The sequence below is a fragment of the Mustela erminea genome, chromosome 20 (genome assembly GCF_009829155.1).
Source record: "Mustela erminea isolate mMusErm1 chromosome 20, mMusErm1.Pri, whole genome shotgun sequence".
NCBI classification, from domain to species: Eukaryota; Metazoa; Chordata; class Mammalia; order Carnivora; family Mustelidae; genus Mustela; species Mustela erminea.
Window position 1 is genome coordinate 9,236,001 of NC_045633.1, and position 17,565 is coordinate 9,253,565.

Genomic DNA, 17,565 nt, shown 5'->3' on the forward strand with positions numbered 1-17,565 from the left:
GGCTTCCTAACCATTAATCTAGTATTTTGGAAAGAAGGAACAAGAGTGTGTCTACTTTTACAGACATGTTTAACATCTAGTAATAACTACCAGGAACCTATTTCTGGGTTTGTTTGTTTTTTTAAAGATTTTATTTATATATTTGACAGAGAGATCACAAGTAGGCAGAGGCAGGCAGGCAGAGAGGGGAAGCAGGCTCCCGGCTGAGCAGAAAGCCCGATGTGGGGCTCGATCCCAGGACCCTGAGATCATGACCTGAGCCAAAGGCAGAGGCTTTAACCCACTGAGCCACCCAGGTGCCCCCAGGAACCTATTTCTAAGGCTAATCATAAAGTCATGGCTACTGGGAATGATTCATTACACGTAGCTTTTCATACCATGTGACATTTCTTTTAATGTGGTCGGTTAAAATATATTTCTATGAGATGTCCAGCTAGTTTTATGTTAACAAGTAAGAATATCAGATTTCTGGATTTTAAAACTACCTGTCAAGAATATTATTCAGTCTTCAAGAGGATGGAAGTTCTGACACATATGACAATATAGATGAATCTTGAGGATATTACGTGAAGTGAAATAAGCCAGTCACAGAAGGACAAACACTATGATTCCACTTCTATGGGGTATCCAGGTAGTCAAACCACAGAGACAGAAAGTAGAAGGGTGGCTGCCAGGGGCTGGGGGGAAGGGGGGAATGGGGAGGAGTTATTGTTTGGTGGGGACAGAGTTTCAGTTTAGAAAGAAGAAAGTTCTAGAAATGGATGGTGGTGACGGTTGCACAAATGTGAATGTACTTACTGTCACTGAACTGTACAACCAAAAAAAGGTTAAAATGGTAAATTCCATGATATATATAGTTTACCATACAAAACAATTTTGTGGGGGGCTCTATTTTCCCCTCATGGTGTTTAAGACAGTACAAGTAAAGGTTTTCATTCATTGCAAACCCTTCACGGTAAGTGCAATAAGACTACCCGGAAGTGTGTAAGGAGAGAGGGTTTGTGCGAGTGCTACCTGTGACAGAACACTTCACTAATTCCTGAAAATCCTTTTTTCTCATCTTAGGATGTTCCGCTGTTACTCACAGAACCAGGCCAAAAATCAAGACCCTGTGTCAGAAGAACACATGGTTAAAATGTATAGAATTACTTGCTTTGTATTTTTTGCCCATAATTATTCATTCATTTGCTTACATGGAATTTACATAACAAAATATTCACCCTTTTTAAAGTTCACAATTCAAATTTGGTGTTTATTCACAGTTGTACCGCCATCTCCATCACCTAATTCCAGAACATTTCCATCACCTGAAACAACGCTGTTAGCAGTCACTCTCTGTTCCTCTCTTCCTCCAGTCCCTGACCGCCACTAATCTGGTTTCTGTCTAAGGATTTACCTATTCTGGACATTTTCTTTAAATGGAATATGTGACCTTTTACGTCTGGCTCCTTCTACTTAGCATCATGTGCTCACGGCTCATCCAACTCGTAGTGTGGATCAGTACTTCGTTCCTTTTTATGGCTGACTAACGTTCCACCCTATGGATGTACCACATTTTATGTATCCGTTCATCAGTTGGTGGATGTTTTGTTTCCCACATTTTGCCTATTGTGAATAATGCTTCCATGAACATTCATGTACAAGTGTTTGTATGGGCAGATGCTTTCAATTACCTTAAATATATACCTAGGAGGGCGACTGCTGAGTCATGGAGCAGTGACTCAATGTTTAGATTTTTGACAAACGGCCAAACTGCTTTCCAAAGTGGCTGCACCATTTCCCATTCTTGCCGGCAGTGTGCGAGCCCTTCCAAGATCTCTGCATTCTCGCCAACACTGTTACTGCCTTTTGGATCTTAGCCATGCTGGTGGGTGTGAAGTAGCATCTCACAGTGGTTTTGCTTTGCATTTCCTACATCTTTTCATGTGCCTCTTAGCCATTTGCGGATATTCTTTGAAGAAGGGTCTATGGGAATCCCTTGCCAGTTTTGTAACTGGGTTATTTGTCAGGCTGTGAGAATTCTTTCTCTATTCAGGATATTACACCCTTATCTGATATATGATTTGCAATTTTTTTTTCCATTCTGTGGATTGTCTTTTCGTTCACTTGATGGTGTTCTTAGAAGCCAAAAGCCTGGATTTGGGTTTTTTGGTTTTTTTCTTTAAGATTTTATTTTATTTTATTTATTTGAGAGAGAGAGAGAGAGAGTGCAAGCACAAGCTGGTGGGGGGGCAGGAGCAGAGAAAGAGGGAGAAGCAGACTCCTTGCTGAGCAGGGAACCTGATATGGGGCTTGATCTCAGGACCCTGATATCATGACCTGAGCTGAAGGCAGACAATAGACTGAGCCACCCAGGAGCTCCAAAAGTTTGTGTGTGTGTTTTTTAAAGATTTATTTGTTTTTATTTTAGAAAGAGAGTGGAGGATGAGAGAACGGGGTAAAGGAAGAAGGAGAGGGAGAGAATCTCAAGCAGACTCCCCCCTGAGCATAGCGCCCAATGTGGGGCTTGATCTCACAATCCTGAGATAGTGACCTGAGCCAAAATCAAGGGTCAGACACTTAACCAACCGAGACACCCAGGCACCCCAAGAGCAAAAAATTTTTAATTTTGATGAAATCCGATGTATTTTTCTTGTCACTTGTGCTCTTTGTTATGTAAACTGTTGTTTAACCCAAAGTCAGAAAATTCACACCTACGTCTTCTTTTCAGACTTTTATAGATTTAGCATTTTCATTTAGGTCTTTAATTTTGGATTAATTTTTGTATATGGTATGAGGTAGGGGAATCTAACCTTATTCTTGTGGATGTGGATATTCAGAAATTCCAGGACTGTGAGTTGAAAAGACTATTCTTTCCTCATCAAACAGTCTTGACACTCTTGAAAAAAATCAATTGGCCATAAATGGAAGGGTTTATTTCTGTACTCTCAATTCCATTCCATTGATCTATGCTTATCCTTATGCCATTAGCACTCAATTACTATAGTTTCACAGTAAGTTTTGCAATAGAGAAATGTGAGTCCTCTGATTTTGTTCTTTTTCAAGACTGTTTGGGCTCTACATGAAAATGTAAAATTGTCATTCAAATTTTAGGATCTGCTTGTCAATTTCTGTTAAAAAATATCAGTAGGGATTTTGATAGAGATTGCACTGAATCTGCAGATCAATGTATACTGTCATCTTTACAACATCAGGTCTTCCAGTCGATGGACAGAGGCTATCTTTCCACTTGTTTGGGTCTTTCTAAATTTCTTTCAGTGATATTTTGTAGTTTTCAGCATGTAAGTCTTGCACTTCTTTTGTGAAATTTCTTCCTAAGTATTTTGTTCCTTTTTTTTTTAAATTTAATTTTCTTTTGTTAGTGTCCCAAAATTCATTGTTTATGCACCACACCAGTGCTCCGTGCAATATGTTCTTTTTGATAGTATTACAAATGGGATTATTTTATTAATTTCATTTTCAGATTGCTCATTGCTAAGTACATATAAATATGATTGGTTTTTTTTTGTATGCTAATTTGGTATCCTGCAACCTTGCTGGACTTGTTTATCCTAATTTTTAATTTTTTTTTTTAGTGAATTACTTAGGAACTTCTGTATAGAAGGTCATGTTTATATAGAGAATAGAGATAGTTTTACTTCCTCCTTTCTGGTTGGAATGCCTTTTATTCCTTTTATTGCCTAACTTCCTTGGTTAAAACCTCTAGTGCTGTGTTGAACTGAAGTAGAGAGAATATCTTTTTTTCGTTCCCAATCTCAGGGGGAAAACATCCAGTCTTTCATCTTTAATATGTTGTTAGCTGTGGAATTTGGTAACTACCCTTTATCAAGTTGAAGAAGTTCCTTCCTATTCATAATTTGGATAAAAGCCTGTTGGAACGGGGCACCTGGGTGGCCCAGTGGGTTAAGCCTCTGCCTTCGGCTCAGGTCATGATCCCAGGGTCCTAGGATTGAGCCCTGCATCGGGCTCTCTGCTCCATGGGCAGCCTGCTTCCTCCTCTCTCTCTCTCTTCCTGCCTCTCTGCCTACTTATGATCTCTCTCTGTCAAATAAATATATAAAATCTTAAAAAAAAAAAAAAAAAGCTTGTTGGATTTTGTCAGATGTTCTTTCTGCATCCACAACATGGCTTAAATCAATCTGAAATTAAGGAAAGTCATACTGCATTCTCTTTGTAAAGACTTTGTTCAATGTATAGAAAGCTATGGTCTCCCTAATTCTTTCCCAGCCATCCACAGTTAACAACTTCTGTCAGATTGCTTCATTTCCTTTCAGGTCATTTCCTATCCTATGTGTGCGTATGTATGTGTGTGTGTATAGCTGTCCAAAATAAATGTTTTTTTAAAAAATAGATTTATTTATTTATTTGAGAGAGAGCGCATGCGCACATGTACAAGTTTGTGGCAGGCAAAGGGAGAGCGAATCCTGAAGCAAACTCCCTGCTAAGCACATTGAGCCCTGCATAGGCTCAATCTCAAGACCCTGAGATCATGTGACCTGAGCCAAAATCGGAAGTTGGCCACTTAACTGACTAAGCCACACCTATACAGTACATGTTTTTATAAAAAATGGTATAATATATATACATATATGAGTGTGTGTGTGCTATTTTCTCTTGAGATACCATCTTGTTCCCAGCGGATATTCCAGCATCCCATCTCTCTTTTTCTTTTTTTTCCCATCTTTCTTTTAAGGATGAGATCAAGTCCCTCCTTTTTTTTTGTGGAAAACTTCTGAGGCTGGCATATCAGACATCTTTCCTTCTAGTAACAACTTAGGATCTTACCCCCCTACTTGGCACTCTTCAGCACATATATATGCATATGTGTGTGTATATATACACACAGAAGATGTTTGGATTTGAACCACCCAAACTCTCACACAGTATACACTTACCACTACACATCTTTTGTACCATAAGGAACGTTCCTAGCTATTGTGTGATGATGGTGTTTTGAGCCACTTTGACATTTTTATATGGTAGGGTTTGCTCGTGAATGAGCTGAATTCAGCTGTCATACAGACTACAGAGAGTCCCCAACTTAAAATGATTACATTTTACACAATGATTTGAAAGCCATATGCCTTAGTAGAAACTACTTTAAAATTTTTTTATAGCTTTTTTTTTTGAAGATTTTATTTATTTATTTATTTGACAGACAGAGATCACAAGTAGGCAGAGAGGCAGGCAGAAAGAGAGAGAGGAAGAGAAGCAGGCCTCCTGCTGAGCAGAGAGCCCTATGCGGGGCTCCATCCCAGGACCCTGGGATCATGGACCTGAGCTGAAAGCAGAGGCTTTAACCCACTGAGCCATCTAGGCGCCCCTGTACTTTAAATTTTGAATTTTGATCATTTCCTGGGTGAGTGATATGCCATACAATACTCTCGTGATCCTGGGCAATGGCAGCGAGCCGCATCTCCCAGCCAGCCAGCCTCTCACCAGGGTCAATAACTAATACAGTGATGACCATTCTGTACCCATACAACTATTCTATTTTTCACTTGCAGTGCAATATTCAATAAGTTCCATGAGCTATTCAATACTTTATTATAAAACAGACTTTACAGCGGATGATCCTGCCCAAATGTCAGCTAACGTAAATGTTTTGAGCACGTTTATAAGCAAGGCTAGGCTATGATGTCCAGAGGGTTAGGTGTCTTAAATGCATTTTCAGCTTACAGTATTTTCAATTTATAGTGGGTTTATCAGGGTGTTGCCCCATGACAAGTAGAGAAAGATCTCTCTGTTTTTCATGCTGTGCCCATAACACAGGCCCCTGAGTGTGAACGTCTTACTGCATGGGAAGATCAGGGACAGAACCTCCCCTCTTCCTGTTAACACTGTTAACACTGGTTATATTACAGGCTTCTGAGTATGATTTGGTATGAAGAAAGGGCTTTGCTGTTTTTAAAGAAACGAAACCTGAGAATCACTATTTTATTGCATTTTGCTCTTTCTGTTTCACTAAAAGGATCAGAAATTGGGAAAGTAAAACGGCTAATTCTAGTGTAACAAGTGTAAGTCTTACAAATGAAATACGCGGACGACAAAGGCGGAGCTCAGAAAGCGTGTGGAAGCCTGGAATCATTCACCTCGCTTGGGCGTCCCGGAACTTCAGCTAACCTGCTGATGTTCAATCATGAAGGAAAAAGACCACAGGTATAAAGTATGTATGAAATGCTGAAAACCTATGTCGTCAAAAGTTCTATCTAAATCGTGGGGTATAATAGAGGGTTTTATCATCGGTTTTTAACTCCTTGGGAGCAAACGGCTCCTTGTAATGTCTGAGTCTATTAATTAACCTCCACACCTGACTTCAAGCCATGGGTTTAGGAATGTGCCACGTACAAAGGAGTGACTGGACGATATTGCCCGAGACAGAAGGAAGCTCCTTGTAATAAAGGACAAGTCCCACTTAATGGTCACTTAACAAATATTTCACTTGTTGATTTATTAATTGTGTCTCATTAGAATAAATCTGACTTCTTCATGGAGAACAGTTTGCTGGTGTGTTCCCCTCAGCCTGCTTCTCCTGTGGTCATTTTGAAGAGTGCATCAACGTGTATCTTGGGTTTCCTTGTAAATCCACGGAGACCTTCTCTGTGGCGATCTACCACCGCTGAAATCAATTCTAAACTCACTCCAATGATATCTAACACTCATATTTGGATGGAGACATGCTTCTACCTAGAATGGGAGCTTCATGTTTACCTGGAAGCTTCTTTTTACATTTTTTTTTTAAGATTTTATTTATTTATTTATTTGACAGAGAGCGACGCAGCGAGAGAGTGAACACAAGCAGGGAGAGTGGCAGAGGGAGAAGCAGGCTTCCGACCAAGCAGGGAGCCTGATGTGGGACTCAATCCCAGGACCCTGGGATCATGACCTGAGCCAAAGGCAGATGCTTAACAACTGAGCCACCCAGGCGCCCCTACCTCGAAACTTCTTAACATTGATACTCTGCCAACAAATCGAACAGGATGTACATGTTTTAGCACGAGATACACATGCCATTCTCATATGTATTTGGTAAGAATTTTTCAAAGCAAATCCTTCCTGAAGAGTCACATGACAATATGGGTCAGGAATTTTAGAAAGGAACTCACCTTTTGACCTAGAAATTCTACGTCTACAATTCGTCCTACAGAAACAACCAGACAAGTGTGCAAAGATGCCTCCACAAAGTTATCTATTACAGCATTTATTAGAATAATGATAAACTGGGAATAACCAATGACTAGAAATGAAAGCTTTCGAAAGAAAAGGTCACTTCTAGCATATGATACGTGTTTATATGTTATTCTATCTTTTAAGATTTTTTTAAGCTTTATTGTATTTTTTTCATTTGAATTCCAGTGTAGTGAACATGCAGTGTTATATAAATTTTAGTGTACAATATAGCCATTTGATGGTTCCATGTATGATTCAGTGCTCAGCAAGAAAAATGTACTCTTAAATCTCCTTCAACCATTTTGCCTACGCCCTACTCTACCCATTAAGATTTTTAAGGTTTGGAAAATTTTACACCAAAATGCCAACAATTACTTTGGGGTAATAGTTTCAGTGCCTCAAACATTTTTATTTGCTCTACCTGAGTAATTTTCTATTTCTTTTTTCTAAAATGAACATGGTATTGCTCTTTGCATGTATATAATATTATTTTTTAGGTAATACAGACCAGTAAACCCAACATTAAAAGGTTGGAGGGTACTTTTAATGATAACTGCAACACAGGTTTTGGTAGAAATTCTAAATCACTCTTTGTATTTTGCAGAGAGTCCTATTTCTGAGGTTTGGATGTTAGCTGTAGTACCCTCTATTTCAAATTCATCTAACAGTTTTCCCATGGGCCCTCCACATCACAAAAATTCCCCATCAGGCCAAATGCCATAATCGCACATGACTCTTACCAGATAGGCTCTCCAGAAGGATTGAATGCACAGCGCTGCCTCTTCCTCTGTCAGCAGGAGGGACAGTGGGACCGGCGGCCGGGGGCTAGAAAGCAATCAAATGGTCATATGCCCATGAGAATCCATCCTTCAGCCTCAGCGAGCCCTTTGACAACATAATGGCCTCTCTGATTAAGCGCCTCATCCATTTCCATTCTTAGAAAGCAACAATGCCAGTTTTGATAGAGAAATTTAGCCTTGAGTTATGGCGTCTAATTTTAAAATCGGAGATGAATTCATTTTGCTTTGTTTTTAACCAGCGTACTCTGAAATCACTGCGAGCCCGCGCTGTTCTGAAAGGCTCCAGCTGCTAAAGCTGCATGTGAGTCCTAAAGGTGGGACATCCGTAAGGTTCTATAGATGTAAAACAGGAGACAAAGCAGGAGCAGCTCTTAAATACTGCATTATGACTGAGACATAATAAAGGATTCTTTTTCTACCATTCTATTGAAGGGAAATTAAGTAGTTCATCTCTTTCCTGAAGGCAAAATTATTGGAATTTATCTCTGATAAATTGTGTGTGCATTCCAGTTTAATGTGGCTTGAGTTCGGGCGTATATATTTTTTTAAAGATTTTTTAAAAAATTTATTTGACAAAGAGAGATCATAAGCAGGCAGAGAGGCAGGCAGAGAGAGAGGGGGAAGCAGGCTCCTCGCTGAGCAGAGAGCCCGATGGGGGGCTCAATCACTGGACCCTGAGACCATGACCTGAGCCGAAGGCAGAGGCTTTAACCCACTGAGCCACCCCTTGGGCATATTTTTAAGTTAAGTTCTGTTACTACATCTTAATAGGCAATAAAGTATCTCAAGTGCTGGGTCAGATGACATTGTTTGCTCTTGTGGGATTTTTCAGATTGTGATGGGATGTTTGATCACAGATAACACATTTAAAAATCACGGCGAAATGCTCTTTTCCTTCCGCCTCCCCTTAAAAGTTGCATAGAGAGACTAACTCCTGACAAGATCTTAGAAGTATGATTTAATTCTGGTTCCTTCTGTTTCTCTAAAGCACAGCTGCCTCTGGAAAGAAAAGTTAAGCCTTTTTAGATATGAGTACAAAGAAATAAACCTCAGAAAGGATGTGGGTCACATGGAGGCTGCTCCCAGGATCCTGCTTTGACTTTGCAAGTGAGGGGTTCTTAAGTTCCCAGGCCTTAGAGTTCTCCCTAACAATAGCCATCATTTGAGTTTATAGTAACTCCCATCATACAGAGAGGCTGACTAATTGGCCTAAGGTCACACAGCTTGTAGGTGGCCTAGCTGGGATCTGAGCCCAGACCCACTGGATCCCAAAGCCTAGGTAGGCTTCCCTCTCAATGCTCTGCTGACACCAGACTTTCCCTGGGCAAACACTCGCAGATGCGGAGCCTGGCCCAGACTGCAAAGCTAAGAGGCAACATTGCATAGAGTCTCCAGGATGTGTGGTGGCTCAGTAGGTTAAGCCTCTGCCTTTGGCTCAGGTCATGATCCCGGGGTCCTGGGATCAAGACCCGCATCGGGCTCCCTGCTCAGTGGGGAGCCTGCTTCCCTTCCTCTCTCTCTGCCTACTTGTGATCTCTTGTCTGTCAAATAAATAAATAAAATCTTTAAAAAAATAATAATAAATAAATAAATAAATAAATAAATAAAAACAACAACACAACCCACCCTTGATATAGTATGTTTGCTTGAATGAATGAATGTTCTTTTGAATTATTCCAGTAAAAAAGAAATCAAAGCCCAGAAGAATCTTGGGGTCACTGAGATCACTTCAAGGGAGTGTGGTATTGTTGCCAGGTTCTGGGTCTTGGGCTGTGCAGGCCCTTTCGGAGACACCAAGTAAAGAAGATTCTTCTATGTCTTTGGAGAGATGACGACACCCTCAAAATGATAGCATTGTTAGAAACCTTTCCCTAATGTTCTGTTTCCATTTTTATTTGCATGATGTGGTGGCTTTTTAAAATTTTTCTTTGGTTCTCTTTTGGTTTTCACTTCTTCTTGCCTAATATCTGGCTCTCTGGGCTGCAGTGGAGCATTCATATTTTGCTGGAGGCCTGCTTTTCACAGTAAATGTCTGTGCTTATCCATTGTCCTTATTCTCAGAATCTCAGTTATATGACACCAACAGATCATATCCCTGAAGTAATTCTCTTCCACTAGTTAAAAATCAATGGCTTCCAGAGACACCTTGTGTTTCTAAGGATACTTGGTGTGCTGGCAATGGATTTACAAGACTCACATTATTGTGCATTAATACTAGCTGATATTTACCAAGAGCTTTCCGGATTCCCCTCCTATAAGCATTGCTCCTTGTGTTCCAGCCACACTGGCCCTTTTCACCTCTTTAAAAGTGCCCTCCCACCTCAGGGCCTTTGCAGAGGGGCTTTCGTCTGCCTCCAAATCCCCTTACCCCAGCCAGGGGCATTGTGTACAGCTGTGCAGGTTGCTGCTTAAAGACACCCAGCCGGCGAGTCAGAGGGCACTGAAACCCAGGCCATGTTCAGGGTGTGAGGCCCATCTGACCTATGGCAGGCCCACCTTCTCCTAACTTGCTCAAAACCTTAAGGTTGGAGGTGAGGGGGCTGACACTTCCTCCTCCTGGTTCACTCTCACTCTTTCTTCTGATTATGGAAAGGTGTTCTTTGATTAGATTAGGACCCAGTGGAGAGTGGAGCTCTGTGTAATCTTCCTTCCTAGTCCTTGGCCCAAATCGGAGATGTAACTCTTTGTGGTTATCTGATGAATGCCCCAGTGGTCAACTGGACGGAAAGCTCCACGAGGGCAGAGACCAGGCCTGTGTTTGCTCCTCCTGGTAGTCCCAATGCTTAGGAATGATTCCAGAATCAAAGACATCAAAGCCAGGGAGAACCTTAGGGGTGGGGTCACCATTTTTAGTGGGTACTTGATAAATATTTGTGGAATGAGCCTCTCTGCCTGGCACAGCGTCCTAAGTGCTTTCCATACATTATTTCATTAAATCCTCACAGTATCACTGTTGGTGGGGATGCAAGTTGCTGCAACCACTCTGGAAAACAGCATGGAGGTTCCTCAAAAAGTTGAAAATAGAACTACCCCATGACCCAGCAATTGCACTACTGGGTATTTACCCTAAAGATACAAACGTAGTGATCCGAAGGGGCACGTGCACCGGAATGTTTATACCAGCAATGTCCACAATAGCCAAACTATGGAAAGAACCTAGATGAACGGATAAAGAAGATGTGGTATATATACACAATGGAATACTACGCAGCCATCAAAAGAAATGAAATCTTGCCATTTGAGATGACATGGATGGAACAAGAGGTTATCATGCTTAGTGAAATAAGTCAATCAGAGAAAGACACTATCATATGATCTCCCTGATATGAGGAAGCGAAGATGCAACTTGGGAGGTTTGGGGGGTAGGGAAAGAATAAATGAAACAAGATGGGATCAGGAAGGAGACAAACCATAAGTGACTCTTCATCTCACAAAACAAACAGAGGGTTGCTGGGGGGAGGGAGGTTGGTAGAGGGGCGTGGGGTAATGGACATTGGGGAGGGTATGTGCTATGGTGAGTGCTGTGAAGTGTATAAACCTGGTGATTCACAGACCTGTACCCCTAGGGGATAAAAAATACATTATATGTCTATTTAAAATTTAAAAGAAAACTAAATTAAAAAATTTTTTTAAAAAATCCTCACAGGGCGCCTGGGTGGCTCAGTGGGTTAAGCTGCTGCCTTCGGCTCAGGTCATGATCTCAGGGTCCTGGGATCGAGTCCCGCATCGGGCTCTCTGCTCAGCAGGGAGCCTGCTTCCTCCTCTCTCTCTCTGCCTGCCTCTCCATCTACTTGTGATCTCTCTCTGTCAAATAAATAAATAAAATCTTTAAAAAAAAATCCTCACAGTATCAGTAATGAGCGATTGTTATCCTTCTTTTGGAATGAAGAAACCGAGGCACAGAGGTGTGAAGTGACTCATTCAAGGTCACTGACCATATCTTGCTGAGAATCTTCTGGCCCGGGGAAGCACAGGGATTGGCCTAAGGAGAAGAGAAGGCAGCTCACAAGGTCACTGATGAGGAATTCAGGGTCTCACAGCTGTGTGTGTTTAGTAGAGGAAAGCACAGTCATTTGCCTCGAAGAAAAAATGGGGGTGGGGGGTGGGGGGTGTCGTAATCACAGAAAATGCCCTCTTCATTAATTCTTACAGAAATAACTTGGCAGGTATTCATTTGTCTGACGTTCCACGGGGAAATCTGATGTCAGGACAGCAGAACAAAGCAGAGTTTGTCGCTTGTATCTGAGGGGAGATTTGATGGCGCCTTTCTGTTCGGCAGCAATTTTCCTGCCTTAAGTATATTTTTTCCTACTGATGTCATGAAATCCTCAAAGTAACAGTATTCCTGTTTCGGAATAGCAGTAGGAAAAGAGAACTGCAAATCTTGGGACAACAGGCTGAGCCAGCCTGACAAAGGGCTTTCACCAGTAATGAAACCTCGAATGGCTTTGCATCACAATGAATCTCCAAAAAGCAAAATGAGATTTCTAATAGGCCTTTAAGCAGTAATATGAGGCCACCTTTAGTGACATCCCTGCTTTCACGGCTAAATAATGGGGCGCTGTCTCGTTCCCAAACCAAGAATAAGTATGAGAGAGCCAGTGTAAATCAGGCCAAATGAAAAGGACTTAATCTTCCGAGAGTAGTCCCTGGGAATTATCAATCATTTCAGCAGGCCAGCTTGAAGGGATAGAAGCCACGTCAGGCCCTTTTCTCTCTTTTGGAATCAGTGCAACTGGCTTCAGGTCAAATAAAAATCGAGGTGGAGTAGAGGCGACCACTCGTCATTGGGGAACTCGGGAGGGGGATGATGCGCCATGTCAGTCAAAGGAGAAGGCAGCACCGGAGGCACCCCCCTGAAGAGACTGCCCAGAGCAGGCAGGTTTGTGTGTTTCTTTTCTTTCTTTTTGAGATTTATTTATTTATTTGACACAGAGAGAGAGAGATCACAAGTAGGCAGAAAGACAGGCAGAGAGAGGGGGTGGGGGGAAGCAGGCTCCCTGCTGAGCAGAGAGCCTGATGCGGGGGCTCGATCCCAGGACTCTGAGACCATGACCTGAGCTGAAGGCAGAGGCCCAACCCACTGAGCCACCCAGGCGCCCCAGGTTTGTGTGTTTCTACCAGCAAAACAGAGCCACTAAGTATGTTTCTAAGACCTGGCTTGCTGGTAACGCTCATTTGTCATATCCTTTTCCTTTTCCCCAAAAAAGATTTATTTATTTATTTTTAGAAAGAGAGCATGAGTGGGAGTGGCAGAGGAAGAGGGAGAGAGAGAATCGCAAGCAGGCTCCAACTCGGGGCCTGATCTCACAACACTGAGATCATGACCTGAGCGGAAGTTAGGAGTCTGACCATCAACCGACTGCACCCACCAGATACTCCCCTTTTCTTTTTTTCTTAAATGTGAATCAAATATATTTGAACCGTAAGAATTGATGCCATAATTCTGAGAATTTATTTTTCTGATTCTGTGTGTATGCATAAACCCACACAATTGCTTCGTCCCTTTTGGGTGCTAAGTAAAAGATTTGCAGGATCTAAAGAAGACACAGCATGCTTTCAAAATACACAAGGGAATCTGAGAAGTCAGTCTTTAAAAATCTCTGCATCCAGTTCTAAAACAAGAGGGACCATCCCCAAGTGGTGTTTAAACAGAATAAAGTAGAAAGGAAAAAAGCTTGCTTTATATTGAAAACCGAATCTTGGAATCCAAATTCTATCCGCATTTCATTAGGTAAGAGATTAAGTTGTTTTCTTGGAATGTGAGAGCACAATCCTGATGCAAAGCCATTTACAAAATGACACAGGCCCTAAATCAACCATAGTTTATATAGTCTTTCAAGAGCCTCCTATCTGAAAACATCTACCCATTGTAAACAGCAGAAGAGATTATCCAGTCCCTGATCTTGGCCTAAATGGGTTTCCCAAATATTCTGTTGGAGGCATCAGTCTTGCGTAATAAACTCCAAATATTTGGAAGAAGTACAAGAGAGGTTCTCTGGAATGGGGTGTCCAGATATACGGTGACCAGACTAGGACAGACTCCTTTCTGTGATGGGAGCAACAGCTCTGAAAGCTAGTAGGGGAGAGCCAGCTACATATCTCTCCAGCAGCCTTAACATGTGTTTAGAAACCATGGTTACTAGGATGTGATCTGGCTTTCGCCCCCTCACTAACTCCACCCTGGGAGCCCGACAGGCCGTTATTACCCCAGCATCAAGCTGAATCACCTAAGTCAGACACAGAATCGACTCCCATTTTGCCAGCCCCATCCTCGGAAGCGGCATATGGGGCCAGTCAACAGAGCTCACCTAATAATGCAAGGAGGCCAGGTGCCCACCCCGCAGATACAGCCATCTTAAAAATCAGGGTTGTGATACTCAAAAATGCATTTTGAAAAACATGTCCAGAGTGCTGTGCTCTTTGGTCTCTCTCTCTTTTTTTTCTTTTTTTAAGATTTTATTTCTTTATTTGACAGACAGAGATCACAAGTAGGCAGAGAGGCAGGCGGAGAGAGAGAGAGGAGGAAGCGGGCTCTCTGCTGAGCAGAGAACCCGATGCGGGACTCGATCCCAGGACCCTGAGACCATGACCTGAGCAGAACGCAGAAGCTTTAACCCTTTGAGCCACCCAGGCGCCCTCTTTGGTTTCTTCTTAATGGGTTACATGTTTTCTCTAATGGGACTCAAAGAAAACCTGAAGGAGACCTACCCCCTTCCCAGTCTCCGTCTTTCCACTCCAGAACATGAGCCTGGGCAAGGGTGAGCGTCTGGGAAGGGCAAACCACCTCCCTCTTCATGGCTTCCCAATCTTTTACAGGGGATCTTAACTTGTTTTGTGCCATGGACCCCTTTTTATGCTGGCAGTTTGGATTTCTTCTCTAAATAATATTTAATGAAATATGAAAGTAAATATTTCAAAGCAAACCAATGATATTGCAATACAGTTTTCAAAAATATTTTTAAAAACCCAGTTGGTGATATAATAATACAAATGCCTCTAGAGTGTGCAGTGAGTAAGAAGAACTAAGAGGAGGTCAATTCACTAATGTTATTTGGAAGAAGTGACAGGAGTAAATGATATTTCAGGATTACCACAACAACTAGATTGGGATGTCAAAAAATCTGATTGTAATTAGTGATGAAGACACTGGTACTGTGGACACTCCTGAGGTTTGTTGCCCTCGTTGATAATTAAAAGTGAGACTAAATCTCAGTTAGAGGCTAATGAAAACAGAAGAGGCAATTTGTCCACCTTCAAAGTTCAGGGACCCCTGAATTACCGACAGTTGTGGCTAGAGCTAGAGATGAGGAGGAAGATGAGGTTTACATCTGGAATGAGATTGAGGGCTAAAGATTTAAAACGAAACGGGACGAATTCCAATGAAATGAGACCATCTAAAAACAGAGAGTGACCAGGAACTTAGGGAATTTGTCCAAAAAGCTATTTAAAGGGCTGCCTCCCAGATGGAAGGGAGACGGTGGGGCAGTTACTGGGGGAAAAAAATGAAAAGGACGTTTCATATTAAAAGAAAAAGATTTATTTATTTATTTGAAAGACAGAGTGAGCTCAAGCCTGCACGTGGTGGTGGGGGAGAGGGGGCGGTGACAGGGAGGGGCAGTGGGAGAGAATCTTCAAGCACACTCCTCACAGAGCGCAGAGCCTGACGCGGGGCTCTGTTCCGTGACCCAGGAGGTCATGACCTGAGCCGAAACCAAGAGCCCGACACTTAATCGACTGGGCCACCCAGGTGTCCTGAAAACTTCATATTTTTATCCCCCAAAGTTGTAATTTTTCCATAAAGCCCTTAAATTTTCACAACAGAACTCTAATTTCTGTCAGTCCATTTCAGTAATTGGATCTCCATTCAGCCAGTTTCTCAGGCCTGAAACCTCCAGGTCATACTTGACTTCTCTCACCCCACATACAATCCATCAACAAGTCTGCTTGGTTCCAACATCAAAATATCCCAGATCCAACCTTTTCTTGTCTCCCGCACTCCAAGCTGCCATCCCCTGTCTGTCTGTGCTAGGATCCCCAACTGGCCACTTGTACTGTTAGAGTTGACTGATCAATTCCCCTGCCAGCTGCCAGAGTGAAGTCTTTTTACAAGATTTATTTATTTATTTGAGAGAAAGAGAGAGAGAGAGTGTGTGAATGTGTGTGTGTGTGTGTGAGAGAGAGAGAGAGAGCAGGGGGAGGGGCAGAAGGAGAGGGGGAGAGAATCTCAAGCAGGCTCCCAGCTGAGTGCAGAGCTTGACATGGGGCGAGATCCCAGGACCCTGAGATCATGAACTGAGCCAAAATCAAGAGCCGGACGCTCACCAACTGAGCCATCCAGGTGCCCCCAGAGTGATTTTTTTTTTTTTAAGATTTTATTTATTTATTTGACAGACAGAGATCTCAAGTAGGCAGAGAGGCAGGCAGAGAGAGAGAGGAGGAAGCAGGCTCCCTGCTGAGCAGAAAGCCCAATGCAGGGCTTGATCCCAGGACCCTGGGATCATGGCCGGAGCCGAAAGCAGAGGCTTTAACCCACTGAGCCACCCAGGTGCCCCCAGAGTGATCTTCTTAAAAGATAAATCAGATTCCTTCCATCTTCTGCTCAAAACCCTCTAAACGTTTTCTGCACACTCAGAGGAAAACAAGTAAAAGCATACTCTTTACCATGGTACTCAAAGACCCACCCACCCAAGTTGGGTACAACCTAGCCTGCCTGTCTGGCTGTATTTCCTACCACTCTCTCGGCCTCCCTCATCTCCTGCTGTCTCAGTAGTTAAGTTTGTATCTCAGGGCCTTCAGAGTGGCTATTCTCTTCACCTGGAACATTCTTCCTTCTGATCTTTGTAAGGCTGGCTTAAGACCTCTGTGCAAATGCTACCTCCGTAGAGAAGTGTACCTTCCTCGGCTTCTCTAAGCAGCAGCAGCCCTCACCGCAGCCCTGGGATGCTCTGTCCACTTCCACTGCTTTATTTTTCCTCAGAGCTCTTGGGTCTTCTATACATTATATGATACGTTAGCTTAGTCTTTGACTGTCTTCCCACTAAAATGTAAACTTTATGGGGGCCAAGACTTTCTCTCTCTTGTTCTCCACTCTATCTACAGCACCTAGAAAAGTGCCTGGAAAAAAAATAAGCATTCAGTAAGATTTTTTGTTGTTTTCGTTTTTGTTTTTTTTTAAGGGAGAAGCCGACTCCCCGCCCCAGCAGGGAGCCAGATTTGGGGCCGGATCCCAGGACCATGGGATCAAGACCTGAGCTGAAGGCAGACGCCCAACCATCCGAGCCACCCAGCTGCTCCGTCAGTAAGTATTTTTGAAAGAATGAATATTATTATAGGTAAGAAAACAGGGGCACCTTGGTGGCCCAGTAGGTTAAGCATCCAACTCTTGGTTTCCGCTCAGGTCATGATCAGCTGGTGAGGGGAGCAAGCCCTGAGTCAGGCTCCTTGCTCAGCTGGGAGTCTGCATCCCTTCCGCCCCTCCCTCTGCTCGTGCTCTCTCTCAAATAAATATTACAAATTTAAAAAAAAAAGAAAGAAAGAAAGAAAGAAAGAAAGGAAGAAAACAGAACTTTCCTTACTGTCAGGATTTATCAGT

General features: G+C 42.5%; 1 protein-coding gene across 4 annotated transcripts in view; it reads right to left on the minus strand.

The window, feature by feature from the left end:
- IQCK (IQ motif containing K) overlaps positions 1-17,565 on the minus strand; it is a 118,943-nt gene that overhangs the window by 56,882 nt on the left and 44,496 nt on the right. For all 4 annotated transcript variants that reach the window (XR_004281863.1, XR_004281864.1, XM_032328024.1 and 1 more), the window contains exon 7: positions 7,911-7,995. Coding sequence is in view for 2 of the 4 variants with exons in the window: in XM_032328024.1 (XP_032183915.1) it covers positions 7,911-7,995 (85 nt within the window). In the remaining 2 variants the exon portion in view is untranslated. The remainder of the gene's footprint in view (positions 1-7,910; positions 7,996-17,565) is intronic.